The following is a 20,961-nucleotide window of genomic DNA, read 5'->3' on the forward strand; positions in this document are numbered from 1 at the left end:
CCAGCACAGTCATCAATCGAACATTCTTATGAATAATTTGCGCAGTCCACTATCTCTCGATAGCTCAACAATCCGTTAATTTTAAATCTTTTCCCGCTTTCAGGTTAGGAATAATAATACCCTCCACCATTGGGGAGGGAAACTTCTCTTCCCACCAAATATGATTGAAAAAGCTGAGGATGTGTCTTACGCTGTCTTTGCTAGAGTGTCTAAGCATCTGATTGTGGATTTTATCATGTCAGGGGATTGCGTGTCGACACTCTTTACAATCACTGTGGAACTCCTATTCACTAAATAGAACACTGATTGATTGAAGGTCCTGTACACACAACTAGATCAGGAAATCAGAAAACTGGTAGTTACTGTGTGTGGACATTTCGGCAATGGCAACAAGATCAATACAGATTTCACCACTGAGGAAGATGCCATGAACTACTGTGAATGATGTGCAGTTGCAAATGTGGCAGAAATTAGTCTGTACTTGAGGCGATGGGTGTGGGCTCCCATAGATGATGCATACTGTTCCCAACAACTCCACATCCACTTTTCAATTAAAAACCAGGCCTACACACAAGTCTCTTGAATGCTATAAAACTTTTGTAGAAGGATGGCGTTTATGTTGCTGAAAGGCACTTCGACACTTGATGATAGCTACAGCAATTTCTTCATACCACATGGGACGTGTTTCTGGTGTGGAGCACCTGAAGCCTAAGATAATGTTGCTCCTGCAATGTATAATCATGTAAATAGTATCTTGCACCTCTCCTTCAATACACTCCTCATGACTGGCTTCAAAGTTGCTTGCCAGTTGCTTTTTCAAAGTGACCAACGTGGCACGTATTCCACTGAGCCATGATTTGACACCGAATGAGTGATAGGAAAGTGGTCATTGTCACAGAGGTTATCATGGTTGTACTACCAGATTAAGGGTGAGGTTCTCGGAGTGCACACTGTAATTTCTATGGTTCAGTATGTTGCATGGGCTGTTCCGAAATGTGTTGCTGCTCCAGTGTAAAGTAGGAAGACTTCCATTTCTGAACTTAAATACTCTATTAATTGGACACTGCTATATGTGTTTCAACCACAATGAGGCTTGTAGACAATGAAGTCCCCCAATAGAAGGAAGGGTGGAGGCAGCTGTTCCATTAGCTCCATCAGCTGGCAATATGTTATATGTGTGTCTGGGGGTAGACAGATATTACATACTGCTACTGTAAATGACTAGTGGACACTAATAGCCACAGCTTCCAATACAGTGTTTATTGGCACCTGCTCAATGAAGTTGTCAGGGGCCTATGAGTGTACAGACTCATCTAGACACCCTCTGAGTGTTAACACGGTTTTTACTGTAGGATTTGCAATTTTTAAAAGCAGGCGGTTAGGTTTCTAAAAATCATGTCTCCTAGAGTGCCACGAAGACTCACAGAATTTGGTATACCTTTCAATTTTTCCCTTCTTGCCCTTCTAAGGTTTCGATTCCTGTGAGGATTTTCCTATCTTGACTTCTGGGAAAAAGAGACCCATTCTTTTCTATGACCCACAGCTTGTGGCTTTTTCAGCCACTTATTGAGAGTAGACTTCTGGTCCATATCATCCTGGAAGGGATGGGGCACCTTAGCAGGTATCCTCCTGCCTGGTGATATTGGGGAGTATGAGGCATCTCTAGCTGCACTGACAGAATGGTTATTGACAATGCCATTGGTGTGGGGGTTGAGGGAGCTGATGTCCCTGTGTGTGTGTGTGTGTGTGTGTGTGTGTGTGTGTGTGTGTGTGTGTGTGTGTGTGCGCGCGCGCGCGCAACAAAAGAGCTATATGTACGGCACAGAGAAATGTGACTGGTTGACCACTTATAAACAACATGGGTGAGCTAGTCACTCACTCTTAACACATTAAGAGGATCTCCCTAAAATCTTAGGAAACATGTTGAATAAATCACAAAGCTTCACAATGGGCACCACATTCATTTGAGTCACATAAAATAGAGGGCACATTTGTTGGCATGGCCATGGTCTTGAACATATTTTCCGTCTGACCATAAGGGATGTGCTTCATAATTTTAAGTTCTTGTATCTTTCATTCTTCGTGATATACACTGCAGTTCCTACTCCAGACAGGGTGATCCCAAGAGTAATTCACACACGTCAAAGGAGCAACTCATATTTGGATGGCCTTACTTCATTTGTCACTAGTGGCTTCTCCCTTACAACCAACAGTAGTATGAAACAGCACATTGAGTTGGGCGACGTTAGGCTGCAAGCTTAGGTAAAGGAAACCTGCCTTGACATTCCCTGGGAGTTTCATGCTGTTAGAAAGTAAGTATAAATGAGCCTCACTTCACCAGATCGCCATCCACCCTTGTCATTATACTATGGACATCAACAATGCCTTCTTGTGACCATTCAGCTCTTAATTTCATTTTTGGGAACGTCAACCAGATCCCTACACGTCAAAACACATTTTCTGTAGTTAAAGGTGGTATGGCTCTCAATCTCAGAGGCATATTCCCTGATTCTTTTGTCTTTTTGAAGGTATGTCGCTATTTGGGAACTTGAGCTTTCGATCAACAGTGTCCATTTGGCAACCACTTAACAGATTTTAATGTACGCGCAATCCCATTTAAACCCTTTTGAATGTAAAAAAGTGCAACTTTTTCAAAGCTACCCTCTTTCCTTTCACGTAACAAAAACACCCTACCCCCATGAACCATGGACCTTGCCGTTGGTGGGGAGGCTTGCGTGCCTCAGCGATACAGATCGCCATACCGTAGGTGCAACCACAACGGAGGGGTATCTGTTGAGAGGCCAGACAAACATGTGATTCCTGAAGAGGGGCAGCAGCCTTTTCAGTAGTTGCAGGGGCAACAGTCTGGATGATTGACTGATATGGTCTTGCAACACTAACCAAAATGGCCTTGCTGTGCTGGTACTGTGAACGGCTGAAAGCAAGAGGAAACTACAGCCGTAATTTTTCCTGAGGGCATGCAGCATTACTGTATGGTTAAATGATGATGGCGTCATCTTGGGTAAAATATTCCGGAGGTAAAATAGTCCCCCATTCGGATCTCCGGGCAGGGCCTACTCAAGAGGATGTCGTTATCAGGAGAAAGAAAACTGGCGTTCTACGGATTGGAGCGTGGAATGTCAGATCTCTTAATCGGGCAGGTAGGTTAGAAAATTTAAAAAGGGAAATGGATAGGTTAAAGTTAGATATAGTGGAAAGTAGTGAAGTTCGGTTGCAGGAGGAACAAGACTTTTGGTCAGGTGAATACAGGGTTATAAATACAAAATCAAATAGGGGTAATGCAGAAGTATGTTTAATAATGAATAAAAAAATAGGAGTGCGGGTAAGCTACTACCAACAGCATAGTGAACGCATTATTGTGGCCAAGATAGACACGAAGCCCATGCCTACTACAGTAGTACAAGTTTATATGCCAACTAGCTCTGCAGATGATGAAGAAATTGATGAAATGTATGATGAGTTAAAAGAAATTATTCAGGTAGTGAAGGGAGACGAAAATTTAATAGTCATGGGTGACTGGAATTCGAGAGTAGGAAAAGGGAGAGAAGGAAACATAGTGGGTGAATATGGATTGGGGGAGAGAAATGAAAGAGGAAGCCGTCTGGTAGAATTTTGCGCAGAGCACAACTTAATCATAGCTAACACTTGGTTCAAGAATCATAAAAGAAGATTGTATACATGGAACAACCCTGGAGAAACTAGAAGGTACCAGATAGATTACATAATGGTAAGACAGAGATTTATGAACCAGGTTTTAAATTGTAAGACATTTCCAGGGGCAGATGTGGACTCCGACCACAATCTATTGGTTATGAACTGTAGATTAAAACTGAAGAAACTGCAAAAAGGTGGGAATTTAAGGAGATGGGACCTGGATAAACTGAAAGAACCAGAGGTTGTACAGAGTTCCAGGGAGAGCATAAGGGAACAATTGACAGGAATGGGGGAAAGAAATACAGTATAAGAAGAATGGGTAGCTCTGAGGGATGAAGTAGTGAAGGCAGCAGAGGATCAAGTATGTAAAAAGACGAGGGCTAGTAGAAATCCTTGGGTAATGGAAGAAATATTGAATTTAATTGATGAAAGGAGAAATTATAAAAACGCAGTAAATGAAGCAGGCAAAAGGGAATACAAATGTCTCAAAAATGAGATCAACAGGAAGTGCAAAATGGCTAAGCAAGGATGGCTACAGGACAAATGTAAGGATGTAAAGGCTTATGTTACTAGGGGTAAACTAGATACTGCCTACAGGAAATTTAAAGAGACCTTTGGAGAAAAGAGAGCCACTTGTATGAATATCAAGAGCTCAGATGGAAACCCAGTTCTAAGCAAAGAAGGGAAAGCAGAAAGGTGGAAGGAGTATATAGATGGTCTATACAAGGGCGATGTACTCGAGGACAATATTATGGAAATGGAAGAGGATGTAGATGAAGATGAAATGGGAGATATGATACTGCGTGAAGAGTTTGACAGAGCACTAAAAGACCTGAGTCGAAACAAGGCCCCCGGGAGTAGACAACATTCCATTGGAACTACTGACAGCATTGGGAGAGCCAGTCCTGACAAAACTCTACCATCAGGTGAGCAAGATGTATGAGACAGGCGAAATACCCTCAGACTTCAAGAAAAATATAATAATTCCAATCCCAAAGAAAGCAGGTGTTGACAGGTGTGAAAATTACCGAACTATCAGTTTAATAAGTCACAGCTGCAAAATACTAACACCAATTCTTTACAGACGAATGGAAAAACTGGTAGAAGGCGACCTCGGCGAAGATCAGTTTGGATTCCGTAGAAATATTGGAACACGTGAGGCAATACTGACCCTATGACTTATCTTAGAAAATAGATTAAGGAAGGGCAAACCTACATTTCTAGCATTTGTGGACTTAGAGAAAGCATTTGACAATGTTGACTGGAATACTCTCTTTCAAATTCTAAAGGTGGCAGGGGTAAAATACTAGGAGCAAAAGGCTATTTACAATTTGTACAGAAACCAGATGGCAGTTATAAGAGTCGAGGGGCATGAAAGGGAAGCAATGGCTGGGAAGGGAGTGAGACAGGGTTGTAGCCTGTCCCTGATGTTATTCAATCTGTATATTGAGCAAGCAGTAAAGGAAACAAAAGAAAAATTCGGAGTAGGTATTAAAATCCAGGGAGAAGAAATAAAAACTTTGAGGTTCGCCGATGACATTGTAATTCTGTCAGAGACAGCAAAGGACTTGGAAGAGCAGTTGAACGGAATGGACAGTGTCTTGAAAGGAGGATACAAGATGAACATCAACAAAAGCAAAACGGGGATAATGGAATGTAGTCGAATTAAGTCGGGTGATGCTGAGGGAATTAGATTAGGAAATGTGACACTTGAAGTAGTAAAGGAGTTTTGCTATTTGGGGAGCAAAATAACTGATGATGTTCGAAGTAGAGAGTATATAAAATGTAGACTGGCAATGGCAAGGAAAGCGTTTCTGAAGAAGAGAAATTTGTTAACATCGGGTATAGACTTAAGTGTCAGGAAGTCGTTACTGAAAGTATTTGTATGGAGTGTAGCCATGTACGGAAGTCAAACATGGATGATAAATAGTTTGGACAAGAAGAGAATAGAAGCTTTCGAAATGTGGTGCTACAGAAGAATGCTGAAGATTAGATGGGTAGATCACATAACTAATGAGGAAGTATTGAATAGGATTGGGGAGAAGAGAAGGTTGTGGCACAACTTGACCAGAAGAAGGGATCGGTTGGTAGGACATGTTTTGAGGCATCAAGGGATCACCAATTTAGTATTGGAGGGCAGCGTGGAGGGTAAAAATCGTAGAGGGAGACCAGGAGATGAATACACTAAGCAGATTCAGAAGGATGTAGGTTGCAGTAAGTACTGGGACATGAAGAAGCTTGCACAGGATAGAGTAGCATGGAGAGCTGCATCAAACCAGTCTCAGGACTGAAGACAGCAACAACATACAACAAAAACACATTCTACCTAGCAGCATGCATTCTGTTACTATACACCCTGGAACTCTGAGATATTCCTGAATCAAGAGGACTTACTACAAGAGCCCTCTTGTTAGACTGGGTGGTAGAACCTTCCAGCAGTATTCTTTGGTTTTCAAGAGGGAAAAGAAAATGCGAGATTAAAAGGCACTTTATTTTAAGAAAAGGTGTTAATGACTCCATGCAATCGATGTGATGTCAAACTTTGCAAACATTGTGTAAATATCACACTTGCGCAGGGGCACAAACTGGTGAATTAGCAGTGTGGTCCCTGCACTGTCAGGGAGCTATAACCATGAGGATATATCATGACACTTCTCTCCAGGAGCATGAGATCATAGCACATGGTATCTAGATTATCCAACATGTAAGGTGTTCTCCTCCAAATTTAGAAAAGTAGAGGTCAGACCATAAAAGTGGACTTAAGTCAAAGAACACTCCTCTGAGACCCTGCTTCTGACACGCAAGGAATTACTGCAAGTCTATTCTAGCCCTCGACATCATGGGGGTAATGTTCATTGGAGAAAGCTAGAAATAGTGATTACCGTAAGCAGCCACTATGGCATATATGTCTGAACTATTATCTACTTTGTCAATTACTAGCCACTGGATATTGGCATATGAAGTCATCACATATTGGTATTTCTTATCATCATCATCATCATCATCATCATCATCATCATCATCATCATCATCATCGCCACCTGGTGACATTGTAGGCATGTGATGCGCTATGAAAAGTACGTAAGCGCAGCAGAGGCAGATGGAGGGGATCACCATAGCAAAGGTATGGGCTGCAAATGAGGAAATCCACTGAGATTAGTGACTTTGTCAAAGGACAGATGATTATACACGGTAATGCAAACCCTGTGAATGAATACGTCAAAAAGGGCAAAGCTGGTTGAATGTTCACATGCTACTGTTGTGAGCATCTACAGAAAGAATAGGAGGACAGTGAAACTAACACTAGGCACTAAATTGTTAGACGTCCATGACTCTTCACAGAATGTGGGGTTCGGAAGTTTGTCTACTCTGTAAAGCCGGATAGATGGTGAGCTGTGGCATCTCTGCCAAAAGAACACAATTCTAGTGCTCGCACAAGTATTTCAGAGGACACTGTTCATCATACCTTGTTCAACATGGAGCTCCGCTTCAGATCACCCCTCCATGTTCACATGTTGACCGAACGACACTGTCAGTTACGATTGCAGTTGGCACAGGACCATCGGGAGTCGACCGTCAATCAGTGGAAATGCGTCGGCTCTTCGGCTGTACCACATTTTTGCTACACTAGGTCAATGGTAATTTCTATAAACGCCCTCATCAAGGTGAACAGAGGCTTGAAAAATGCACGGCACCGCAGACGCACCCTGGTGGGAGCAGAATTTTGCTATGGGAGACATTCTCATGCATTTGCATGGGGCCTGTGTTAGTAGTCGAACACGTGCTGACAGCTGCAAACTACCTGCATCCCTTCATGCTTTATGTCTTCCCCAATGGCGATGTCATCTTTGTAGCAGTATAAGTGTCCATTTCTTGGAGCTGGAACCGTGCTACAGTGATTTAAGGAACATTATAGGGAACCCATGTTGATGTCTTGGAGACCAAATTCGCCTGATATAAATCCTATAAAACCCATCTGAATCATTATCAGGTGCCACCACTGCGTATGCATATCAGCGACCACTTATTTTCAGTAAGTACATCATCTGTGCGTAGACATTTAAATCTGCGATGTAAGCCATTGCAAATGTGAAATGCTGTTACATTAACAACCGGTGTAAAAACCAGAATGTTGAATACAAGCATACCAACGTGTGTGCATTGTGTTGTACATGTGCTGGATGTCAGTTTATGTAATGAGTCCCAAGCCTCTCCCTCCCATGTCGTCAGTCGATACAGGGACGATCAATGTTGGTTGTGGATGATGCTCAAGTTGTTGCCCGATGATGTCCCATTTGTGCTCGATTGGAGACAGATTTCGTGATCGGGCAGGCCAAGCCAACATGTCAACACTCTACAAACTATGTTGGGGTAAAAGAGCAGTATGTTGGTGAGCGTTATACTGTTAGAAAAGACCCCTCGAATGCTTTTCAAGAATGGCTGCACAACAGGTTGAATTATCAGATTGACATACATATTTGCAGTCAGGGTGCATGAGGTAAATTGCACCCCCCCCCCCAACTCCAGGTGTAGGTCCAGTGTGTCTAGGACGCAGACAGACAGACTGACTGCAGGCCCTCAACTGGCCTCCTAACCGCCACGTGGCCATCACTGGCACTGAGGCAGAACCAGCTTTCACGAGAAAAGGCAACAGATCTCCACCCTGCTTGACACCACTGAAGTTGCAAATGATGGTGGTTTGGAGTCATTGGAATGCATGCTACAAGGCGGCTGAGTAGGAACTGTCCTTGAAGTAACTGATTTGCAACAGTTTGTTGAGACACTATGGTGCAAACTGCTGTTCAAATTGCTGCTGCAGAGGCAGTAAAACGCAGCAGTCCCATACACCGAAAACGATTGTATTCCCTCTTGGTGCCAGCCGGTGTGGCCGAGCGGTTCTAGGCGCTTCAGTCTGGAACTGCGCGACCGCTACGGTCGCAGGTTCGAATCCTGCCTTGAGCATGGATGTGCGTGATGTCCTTAGGTTAGTTAGGTTTAAGTAGTTCTAAGTTCTAGGGGACCTCAGATGTTGAGTCCCATAGTGCTAAGAGCCATTTGAACCAATCCCTTTTGGTAGTGCCTCTTGGCCGTCCGGAACCCGGTCTTCTTGCGACCGCACATTCTCCTGACCATTGCTGCCAGCAATCACATACTATGGCAACATCCCTGCCAAGTGTTTCTGCAATACCCCAGAGGGTAAGAAGTCCAACTTCTCGTAGACATATTACACAACCTCATTCGAGCTCAGTGAGGTGTTGATAAATGGCGTCTATGCCGCCTTAAAGGCTTTCTTTACTAGTACCTACTCACCACATCTAATCTCAGAGGTAACTAACTTCCATGACCGGTACAGCATTCATTTAAAGCGAACCTGACTGGCATCCTGACAGTGGCACTAGTAGCGCCACTCTTCTGCGACTGTCACGAAATCTGAATGAACATCGTCTTTCAGATGGAGAAACCCACCTACCAACTTTTGTTTGTGTCGCACAACTCCTTCACGGTACTGCGATTTTTTTCCCGTCAGTGTACACAGCCCAAAATAAATAGTACACATGGAGAGACAACGTCGATTTTGATCCGTTGACGGCATATGCCGCATGGGAGAGAATGAATGTACTGATAATGGTTCTGACGACGTCCAACAACAGACAGCGCACTGGCATAGCTACCAGGGCAACATCTGCGTCTATCCTCTAATAAATAATCCTCACAGCCAGAAGGCTCCGTGTGGTGCAAAAGTATGAAGTAAGCAGGCAACTACATCACAGAGACACATTCGGCTCCCTTCAGCCAACTAAGCGAGTTTGAAAGATGTCAAACAGTTGCCTTCCAAGTGGCGGAACGGTCCTTTCGGAGAATTGCCACGCAAGTTGGACGTGATGCGTCAACTGTGCAACAATACTGGTAGCAGTGGTCACGTACACATTCCCACACCTGTAAACTTGGTTATGGATGTTCACACAGCACAGACGGCGGCCAGGATCGTCGTATTGTAAGGGCAGCAGTGGCAGATCGTAATGCTACCACAGCACGGGTAATATGGCTTGTGAGCCAAGACGTGTCAAGACGAACTGATGCGAGCTGGTTATTAACAGCACGGCTACCGGCACTCATCCCTCCAATCTGTCTTCTACTCACGCTATAGCATCGACGTGCACAGCTCGACTGTTGCCGTCAGAGGATGGTGCACCGTTATCTTTAGCAAAGAAAGCAGTCTGCTGCACACAGCTGATCGTCGTTTGCGCGTACGACGAAAACCTGGTGAGCGGTGTCTCGTGGAGTGCCTTCGTCCATGATACAATTGCCCGACCCCAGGCATAATGGTCTGGGCTGCGATAAGCTACAACTCTTTCATATTTTTGGTGTCCCTGGACGGGACACTAACCAGCGCTCGGCATGTGCTGAATGTTGTTAGATCCGCTCTTTTGTCATTCTTGCAACACAATGGTGATGTGTTGTTCCAACAGGATCATGCTCGCCCACACACTATCCGTGCAACCCAACATGCTCAGAAGGCGTGCAGCAATTTGCGTGACCAGCACAATATCCGGACTTGTCTCCAAACGAAGACGTGTGGGATACGATGGGACAAGAAGTGGCTAGTGCGACTCGTCAACCAACAACTCTTACAGAACTGCGTGAACGGGTCGAACAGACGTGGCATAAGGTATCCCGAGACAGTATTCGCCATCTTTACGATCTATTAGATGCCAGAACCAGCGCCTGCATTGCGGACAATTGAGACTACACCGCGTTCTAATGTGAGTGTTGCAGCCTAAGTCGATACCTGGTATCTCAGAATAGCTTATGCTATTGATCTTTAAATGTCATGATTTCGTGCACTCCATATGCACTGTTGCAGAAATAAATATTGATTAAATCGGAAATCTCTAAAAGGGTGCACTTTTTTCCGGCAATGTATGAACAATTTTTATTCTGGATTTTACAGCTACACAGTACTGAAAACAAAAGACAACTTTCAATGTGTTATCTTGCCCACCAAAATATTACTACACCTAAAATGCTTATCAAGCCAAATCTTTTGTTCTTTTCCAATAATGTGTTCTGTGACAGTATATGGGGATTTCGTGCAAAATACAGACCTTGTGCTGGCATTGTCTTAGGTGGTTAACAAGTGCCAGACAACGCTCCTGATCTTTCCTTCCATCAAAACTATCCAGCTCTGCAGCCACCACATTCAACGCTTCATCAGCGTAGAAAAACTGTGCCAACAGTGATGGATCATCCTTCTGCAAGACACAAAGAAATTCTCTCTCAAAACCTGGAAACAGTGTCACTGTAAACATATAAACTACAATTTGAATATTTAGAAAGTACCTAATTAATCAGTGTACAACTTAAAAAGTAGAAGTGTATAAAGAGCACAGAATTGTAAAGTTTCCGTTATAAATGATAGTTAATAATTAAGTAAAATAACACTGAGCTTGGAAAAGATTTTTTATATTCACAAATGTGAGGTCAAGCAATGTTCCGAAATTACTCCCACACTGGCCGAGTAAAAAAAAAAATAGTGGCACTCACAGTAAGGAATAATGAAGTAGTCATTTGTAATTATGAACTCTTCTTCTTCATAATAATTATTAATTAACACAACACAGCTAGGGTTGATTACAAGAAAGAATGTAGTTCTCCGGACTGCAATTTTGACGGTGAATTGTGCGTCTTAAACCAGACTATGAGGTCTGAATAGCTGGCTGCTTATTAGTTGGGAGGGGCCTTTAGAAAATCTGTTTTGTGCTTCTTCCATGAGCTCCATTTACTTGCTCTACAAGCTGAAATAATGGAAAACAATTATCTCTGAGGGCAATGTGTAAAGTCACTTCATAACTTAGGCTGCCTTACGAAAATTTAATATCTCCTCCCCTAATAATAAACAATACACGGAATGACCAACACCGTACTCAGTTATTGCACTGCACAATAAATTTAAATGTGCAAAATATTTATTACAGATTTATAATTCTCAGAATAAGTTACATAATACTGTAATTTTATTCGAGTCACTTTGTTCTACCCATTTTTATTAACTTAGAAAAATTTTCTCAAAGTGGCGAGAGTAAAGTACGAAATTTCATGTGACGAACTGATACTGATCTGCTCCTCATGTATGCAGTTTATGATCATTTTTTGCTTCCTCAAAAGCATTTGCTAATGCCAACTTTTTCTTTCTAATGTTCACAAGAAAATTTTCCATTACAAGCGTCAAAACAAGTGGATAATCAGAAATAGGTTTCGGGAGGGGAATTGGAGACGAAAAAACATAAAAAGGAGAAAGGTGTTGTCAATGGTTATTACTGCTGCTTGTATCACATTTATGTTCGTGTCTCTAGTATAAGGTTTGTTTTCCGATCACATGTCTGATGTCCTCTAATCTCGGTTTTTACTCCTGTTGGCATTTTTTTTTTTTTTTTAATTTGTGAAAGTGAATACAGCAGGAGTGCAGGCACCTCAAGATACTTTCTCACTTGTAACGTTAACTGCATTCAATACACAAAAGTAAAAGAGTGTAATGGTTGATTGGTTTAAAAGAGAGGAAGGGGAGGGGGTGGGGGGGGAAAACCAAACTGCGAGGTCATCGGTAAAATAATTACACAAGGGGAAGAAGAAAAGAAAGGAGACGTACAGCACAAGAACGGGAGAAAAGGAAGAACCAAAAGAACGACAGAAAGACAACGGACACTACTATGGACAAGAAACGAAAACCACAGAGAGAGAAGCAAGAAACAGGGAGAAGGGGAAGAAACAGGGAGAAGGGGTAAAAACAAGAGAGCAGATGACCGTGGCTGGCCGACCATGAGAATAAAAAGGAAAAGCCAGCCACTCTGCGACACATTAAAACATCCACCCTAAACGCATTAGAGTGCAGAACACAAAGGGAGAAAGGACATGTGCTAAAACTTATATAAAATGATAAAACCCACAGTCACGTATAAAACGTAAAACTGAATCAGTCGATGAGGCGTTGTCAGCTAAAACTAATGGCAACGAGTCTGGTAACTGAAGAGTCCGCCGCAGGGCAGCCAAAGGAGGACAGCTCACCAAGACATGGGCCACTGTCAGCCGGGCGCCGCACCGACACTGAGGCGGGTCATCACGGTGCAGGGGGTAGCCGTGTGTCACCGAAGAGTGGCCACTGTGGAGCCGGCAGAGAACCACAGAGTCCCTGCGAGAGGCGTGTATGGAGGACTGCCACACATTCGTAGTCTCCTTAATGGCACGCAGTTTGCTGTGCGTGCTGAGGTTATACCTTTTCGTCTCCCAAAGCCGCAAAAACCTTGCGGTGTAGTACTGAGCGCAGGTCAATTGCAGAGAAGCCGATCTCCATAAGCGGCTTTCGCATAGCCTGTTTGGTCAGCCTGTCGGCAAGTTTGTTGCCTGGGATTCCGACGTGACCTGGGGTCCAGACAAACACCACTGAACGACTAGACCGTTCCACGGCATAGACAGACACCTGGATGGTCGCTACCAAAGGATGACGAGGGTAGCACTGGTCTATAGCTTGTAGGCTGCTCAAGGAGTCCTTACACACAAGAAACAACTCCCCAGAGCATGAACGGATGTGCTCAAGAGCACGAGAGCCGCCAGCTCAGCCGTGAAACAACTGCTGCCATCGGGCAAAGAATGCTGTTCAATATGTCCTCCACGGACATACGCGAAGCCGACGTGAGCGCCAGCCATCGAGCCGTCGGTGCAAACCACTTCGTGGCCTTGGTACATGTCAACAATCAAGAGGAAGTGGCAGCAGAGAGCCGCAGGGTTAACCGAGTCCTTAGGGCCATGACGAAGGTCCAGCTGAAGCCGGGGCCTGGGTGTACACCATGGAGGTGTACGTGAATAGACCTCAAGTATAGGTGTAAAGGCAAGGACTCCAGTTCAGAAAGAGGGGGGTCAGACACGAACTGCAATTGGAAGCCCTGACCTCGTCCGCCGATACAGGGGATGAACCGCCATGGGTGGGAAAAGGAGACAGTGATTCGGATGCGCAGGAGAACTACGAACGTGTGCAACGTAACTGGCCAGCAGTTGTGCACGCCTAACCTGCAATGGAGGGACTCGGGCCTCCACAAGGACGCAACGCTGAGGGCGCCGCCGAAACCACACTCCCATAGTCAAGGCAGAATTGAACAAAGGCTCGTAGAGCTGCAACACCGTAGAGGGATCTGCACCCCAGTTGGTGTTGCTAATACAGAGTATTTCAAAAAGGACTTTACAACTTTAAAAATTAATATAAATTTATTCTAAGAAGATGTAGAGCTGGGTTTAGTGTTATTTTGTAGGGGAACACATCAAGTTTCTCTGCCTTAAAGATGTTGCAAGTGGCTACCGTTGGTTATCCTGCACACATCCCATCGGAAGTCAATTTCTTCCCAAATTCGCTGTAGCATTGCAGGTGTAACTTGCTCAGTGGCGGCGTAAATTCTTGCTCTAAGTTCAGGTAGAGAAGCCGGCATAGGAGGTACAAACATGATATCCTTGATGAATCCCTGTTTTTTTTCTTTTTTTTTTTAATGTGGTGTCAGCCTGTGGAATGTGGGAGCCATGCAATTGGCGCATCATGGCCAACCCATTGACCTGGAAAGCAGTCACTGAGAAAATCCCGGACGTCAGAGTGAAGTAAACATTTCGTTCTTGGTCATCCTCATCGATCTGTGGTATCAAAAATTGTTGTAACATATCCAGGTACACTATTCCGTTGATGGTTCTCTCACGGAAAGAAGGGCCGTACATCTCATCTTGTTCAATGCACCAAAAACGTTCGGTTTTGGGCTATCATCACGAACATGTTTCACTGGTTGCTGTGGATTTTCACTGCCCCAAATTCTACAGTTATGTGTGTTAACCTTGCCACTTAAGTGAAAAGGCGACTCGTCAGAAAAGATGATTTTGTGCAAAAAATTTTCATCCTCATGTGATCGATTTAACATATCAGAACAGAAGTTCTTGCGAGCAATTTTATCAGTGCCTTTTATTCCTTGTACGATCGTCAATATGTACGGTTTCAAATGCAAACGATTTCTCAGCACTCACCGAACAGACGCAAGCGGGATTTGCAGATAGCGACATGCACGGCGGGTCGATTTCATAGAGCTGTTGACAAAACGTTGTTTCACTCGTCCAACTACGTCGTCACATGTGCTTGGACGACCTGACGATTTCCCATTTATGGCACTCATAAATCGTGGGCCTACTAGGAGGATTTTTAGCGTACTTGGTACGGAACTGTTGTCGCGGACTTCAATTCTTCAAACCAGAACACACAGCTAGCACGCTCGGGTCCATTGAAGGCAGACATTCGTAACGCAACTGCCACTAGTGCTCCTTAATGTGCGATTCGCCACTAGCGAAATACGCGAGACCAAACTTTACGTATTTCCCTATAAATTGACATTACTATCACCTCTGTAGGTACTATGAATTCATTTATACGAATTTTCTAAGTTGTAAAGTCCTTTTTGAAACACCCTGTATAATTGCAATATGGCGATGAGCCACAATGGCCCAATTAAATAGGGCAAGTCGGCCCACACGGCCAACCTGCGCCGCTGTCTTTTTCTAGGTGAGCTCTTATTAAGTTTAAGCTCTTATTAAGTTTAATAGGTCAAACGTAATCGAAGTCTAGGTCATATTCAATGCACTTTTATGTAAGAAAATTGTATCTTGAACTTTGTATCTTTGGTAACTTTATTCGATACTTGCTTTTTTCCTTCCAAAACCAATAACTTGTCTTCATGTATGCAACTAACGATTGTAATACAAATTTGAAATTATTACTTATGGCACATTGGAGGACAAATATTTTAAAGTATCAGATACGCACGCATCTTCGAACGTGATCATGTTTTTTCTCACAGCCATTCTGCCGTTTTGTTTTTAGAATGGTACTGCAAAAAATTCAAAGATTTAGAACCTGAAAAGCCACAAAAATTCTGGGATAGATTTGGCTACGCAGAAATATTTCAAGTAGCATGTTTCTTTGTTTTGTAGTGTTGTTCTTCGTATTTTAGCCACTTTAATAATACCATCAAAATATAATGGAAGAAATATATAAAACTAAGTTCAAAACTGCACTACCAAACACAGTTACGCCCAGAAACATACTTGCTTGGATTCAAAGTGATAGGTATTTTCACCTTAAACAGGGACATTTTCACAAATAGTGACTGTCTGTCTTCATACATAACAAATAGACCTGGTCCTTAAGCTGTTGGTTTTGGTTTGATTGGTGAAGCTGGCTCTTCAACTGCTCAAGAACACAATAGTAGCCCTATTTTATCAGTAACAACGCCTGTTAAGTTAAACGTCACATCGCGTGATAAAACGTGCTCACCAATGCCTGAAGAAGTTGACATTTCAGAAGTCGCAACCAAGAAAAGAGACAGCAAAGACGCGAAGAAGTACTTCAGCAACACTGACATACGCTCCAGCGAAAGACGCATCACAGAGCGAACGACGAGCCTCCAAAGAGAGAAAAGAAAACACTTTACAGAGAAATATCGATGTTCTGCGCAGAAGTGGCTGTCGTCATTTACAAAGATCCTCAAATAATTGGCAGAAAGAAAGCAGGCATTCGTAACAAGATTCTTCAAAATGAAAATGCCCTGTATCTTAGGTGTGAAACAATGTTCTCACAGCAATCCGGATAATGAATGGATTCAATACACAAGTTGCAAACGGTTGGAACGACTGTCATGTGTAAAAAATTACGTGAAAGGACTTCATGACTGTTTCAACTGTGAAGATCCTATCGAACAATCAGACAGACTAGCACAGATTAAAGTTCTGGAGATGCTCTTCTGTGAAACAGTTATTGCAACAATGGTAACACGAATTATAATTGTAGTTTTTGTTACCAAGCTGTAAGAATTTGTATTAAATTAAATTAAATTGTGTATATGAAAGTCGATATATTTTCAATTAAATAACCAACGTCGTAAATTATAAAATCACATGGGCTAGCTTGTTCCAACTGCTGGGGCAACTTACCCCATGGGTGGGGTATGTTGCCCCAGGTGATAATATTGTGATACATATTTTTAATGAATAAAAAATCAATTACACGCCATAATTATGTAGTTGTCAACATGCTGAAACAATACAACTATGTTTCTACATAAAAAGGGCTGTGGAAACATTCAAAATACAAGCTCGAAAAAAATCAAGAAAAAAGTGGGCCAACCTGTCCCGGTCTCTACTATAACAAGAATACTTAGGGTACCGTCATTTCTCCCTAAGGCGTTTAGGCATTAAGAAGTACGAATATTCATGTTGTCAACGAAGAAGAAAATGACGCAAACACAGCTCACTTCATTATACATTTTTGCTTGATGCTGACCCGCCGCTGACAGAAGTCTAGTTCCTGTAGAAGGACGTATTTCATCTGACGCACTGCTAAATTAAGTCAAGATACCTGATGCCAACTTCGTACTTGCTCTCAACAACGTTTTGCGTTCCGTGCACGAAAAGTGCGAACTAAGTTTTACATGACTCGTCCTTGAGTAATTTTTGTCATTTAATGTCGAAGATTGTTTTCTTGCGACTAGTGGCTAAAAGAGTTTTGCTGTCTGCTGTTGTTTAAGTTTGTAAAATGAATGTACATTTATTTGATTAATCACGTGTACAAAATCGACTGATTTCGGCATTTGGCCATTATCACTAAGTTCCACCAAAATCGAAGGTCATCCACTACCTCAAAGCCACTGAAACTATAAACGAAACACGCGCTGCATCGCCTATTGTACAAGTCGAGCCAACGCAACATAAAAACTAGTACGAATACACACGTTGTTAAAGACGAAGAAAATGGAGCAAACACAGTTAACTTCATTATACATTTCAGAAATACTGTGTACATGGAGAAGTTCCAAATATCCACGCACTCATGCTGAAATAGGAGAGCTGTTCGATATTCAAAAAAAGTAGTCATAAGCGAGCATGTGTTCAACAATTTAGAGCCCGTACAAAATACGGCTGTGAAATAAGCTGAAGAATAATAGGGGATGTATGTCCAGTTACAACTCCAGATGTTTCAGCCGCTCTTCGGACTGCGCATCTGCATCTGCCCGCGAAGAAACTGACGCGCAATTTTCTTTATTCGGCCTACAAATTTTCGGGGCCATGGTAATCTGCAGTCCCGCTGTCACAGAGCCACCGTTACGGAACGCTGCGCGCCTGGGATCGCTTTCGCTTGTCAGTGCAGAATCTAGCGATCCTGTTCGTAAAAAAAGTATTGTGAAGAAACTTTGCGTCCGCTGCCTGGTCTGGAAAGGCATATGACGGGGGAGAGCCTCACGCATTAACACAACGCACGTCACGCGCAGCTCGAATGATCAATCCTCACGCCAACGCCGGGGAAATACCCTTGACAGCGCCCTAGTCCACAACCTACTCCCTATGGAATATTGTACAGAGCAATACACACCAGCGCTCTCTCGACACACAAGTGAATTCCGCGATAACCTTACATTCGTTCATTTGAGTGTGTAATAATGGCAGAAGGCGTTAGCAAAGAAGTGAAAGAACAAGATGGTCAAGCAGATTCATCCTATTTCGCAAACTACACTAAGGTGACAAAAGTCATGAGACCGCACATACAGATGGCGGTAGTATCGCATACACGAGGTACAAAAGGACAGTGCATTGGCTGAGTTGTCATTTGTATTCAAGTGTTTCATGTGAGGTGGTTTCCGACGTGATTACGGCTGCATGACGGGAATTAACAGGCTTTGACCGCGGAATGGCAGTTGGAGCTAGACGCATGGGGCACTCCACTGCGGACATCATCAGGTAATTCAATATTTCGAGATCTGCAGTGTCAAGAGAGTACCAAGAATACGAAATTTCAGGCACTACCTCTCACCACGGACAACGCAGTGACCGATGGCCTTCACTTAACGACCGAGAGTTGTGGCGTTTGCGTACAGTTGTCAGTGACAAGAGGCAAGCACACTGCTTTAAATCAATGTGGGGCGTACGGCGAACGTATCCGTTAGGACAGTGCTGCGAAATTTGGCATTAATTGGCTATGGCAGCAGACGACCTATGCGAGTGCCTTTGCTAACAGCAGACATCGCCTGCAGCGCCTCACCTGGGCTCGTGATCCTATCAGTTGGACCCTAGTCGACTGGAAAACCGTCGTCTGGTCAAATGAGTCCCGATTTCAGTTGGTAAGAGCTGATGGTAGGGTTCCACTGTGGCGCAGACCCCACGAAGCCATGGACCCCAGTTTTCAACAAGGCACTGTGGAAGCTGGTGGTAGCTTCATAATGGTGAGGACTTTTTTTTTTACGTGGAATGGACTGGGTCCTCTGGTCCACTAGAACCGATCATTGAGTGGCTACTTGGAGACCATTTGCAGTTATTCAACGATGAAAATCGTTTGTACGACAATGCGCTGCATCACTGGGCCACAATTGTCCGTGGTTACTTTGAAGAACATTCTGGACAATTTGTGCGAATGATTTGGGCACCCAGAATCCCATCTAACATCTATGGGACATAACCGAGAGGTCAATTCGTGCACAAAATCCTGCACCTGTAACACTTCCGCAGTTATGGATAGCTATATCGGCAGCATGGCTCAGTTACGTCTGCAAGACGACTTGTTGAGTCCATGTCACGTCGATTAGCTGCGTCACGTCAGGCAAAAGGACGGCCGACACGATAGTAGGAGGTATCGCATGACTTTTGTCATCTCCGTGTATATCTTCTTTTCTTGGGCACGGTATTGATTTCGGCGTTGTCTTGCATCCAAGGCAAACGTGAAGAGTTACAGAATATTGCCAAAATAGGATCCCCAAATCACTCAGATCCTTCATCGAACAGCTCCGGAAGTGGACCATTCCAACATGCTGGCGCGTGAATACTGGCACCTATTCCCAGGAAGGTGTACCTAAATGCTGTAAATAAATGACTTTTCATTTTCACTGTGGTTTTTGTTTTGTGACTGGTTGGGTGCCGAGAAAAAGAACAGCCCTCTTACTTTTGGTATTTCATAACAGATGACTTACTATTCAGTTTCCGTTATATCTTTTGCCTTTCTTCTCACTGATACTGAACTGATATGCCTCCCTGTGTGGCGGCGCAACATGCGAGGTCGGTTTATTAAAAGCTTTTTTTTAGGGGGAAGAGACGGGGGTGGGGGAGAGGCAGAGGCAGCTGTCTCCAAATCTTCACAGCCGTGCACGCCCGTGACACGCACTACTGCGAACCGGAACGTGGTTGTATGCAGTCACATGTCCAAATTAGTTTCTGCTGCTGCCTGGTCTACGGTTCGCTTTGTCGAGTAAAAATCAAACAAGGATTTTCTGCGGAAGCAGCAGCAAAGCAACACCCCCTCCCCCTTTAATATGTTACATTTACATGGTGTAAAGATAGCTTATTGTTAATGGAGTGTACCTATTAAACTTTAAGAGCTGCTTGCCCTTCATTTTAGGGTTCCGCATCTCAACTCGTAAAAACGGAAACCGTTGTCGTCGGTCTGTCTGTCTGCCTGCCCGCCTGCCTGCGAAGACCCCTGTGTCTCAGAAATGAGTAGACGTAAAGTTGGAATTGATGTAAAATAAAAAATAAGAAAAAATCAGAAAAATTAAGCTTCCAAGTCAATGTAATCAAGAGATACGGCCATTTATGTCACATATTGATATTTTGCCAGTATCGATATTAGTAAGACGTAGAAATCGTTGAAATTCTCGAGTCCCGCGATGAATGATCTATCTACGCTGAAGAGCCAAAGAAACTGGTACACTTATCTGATATGTTGTATGGACCCTGGGAGCACGCAGAAGTGCCGCAAAAATGCGTGGCATGCTGAATTCTTCTCAAGTTATCTGCCGAGTGGTGGCGTCATCTTGTCGCAACGTTTCAATGAGTTTCGTACCAATCATCTTCTCCAGCACTAGGCTGATAACCCGAGAAGAATTCATCAGTGGAATACCCAGAGAAACACTGCAATCGCATAAATGCGTGGCACGGACTCGACTAATGTCTGAAGTAGTGCTGGAGGGAACTGACACCATGAATCCTGCAGCGCTGTCCATAAATCCGTAAGTGTACGAGGGGAAGGAGCTCTCTTCTGAACAGCACGTTGCAAGGCATCTCAGACATGCTCAGTAATGTTCATGTCTGGGGAGTTTGGCCGCCAGTGGAAGTGTTTACAATTCAGAAGAGTGTTCATGGAGCCACTCTGTAGCAATTCTGGACGTGTGGGGTGTCGCATTGTTCTGCTGCAATTGCCCAAGTCCGTCGAAATGCACAATGGACATG

The 20,961-nt window shown here is 43.6% G+C and overlaps 1 protein-coding gene across 2 annotated transcripts in view; it reads right to left on the bottom strand.

The window, feature by feature from the left end:
• Positions 1–20,961, bottom strand: part of LOC126175406 (lateral signaling target protein 2) — a 335,369-nt gene that overhangs the window by 89,780 nt on the left and 224,628 nt on the right. For both annotated transcript variants that reach the window (XM_049922200.1, XM_049922199.1), the window contains exon 2: positions 10,782–10,928. In XM_049922200.1, coding sequence (XP_049778157.1) covers positions 10,782–10,928 — 147 coding nt within the window. The remainder of the gene's footprint in view (positions 1–10,781; positions 10,929–20,961) is intronic.

The sequence above is a fragment of the Schistocerca cancellata genome, chromosome 3, assembly GCF_023864275.1.
Source record: "Schistocerca cancellata isolate TAMUIC-IGC-003103 chromosome 3, iqSchCanc2.1, whole genome shotgun sequence".
Classification (NCBI taxonomy): domain Eukaryota; kingdom Metazoa; phylum Arthropoda; class Insecta; order Orthoptera; family Acrididae; genus Schistocerca; species Schistocerca cancellata.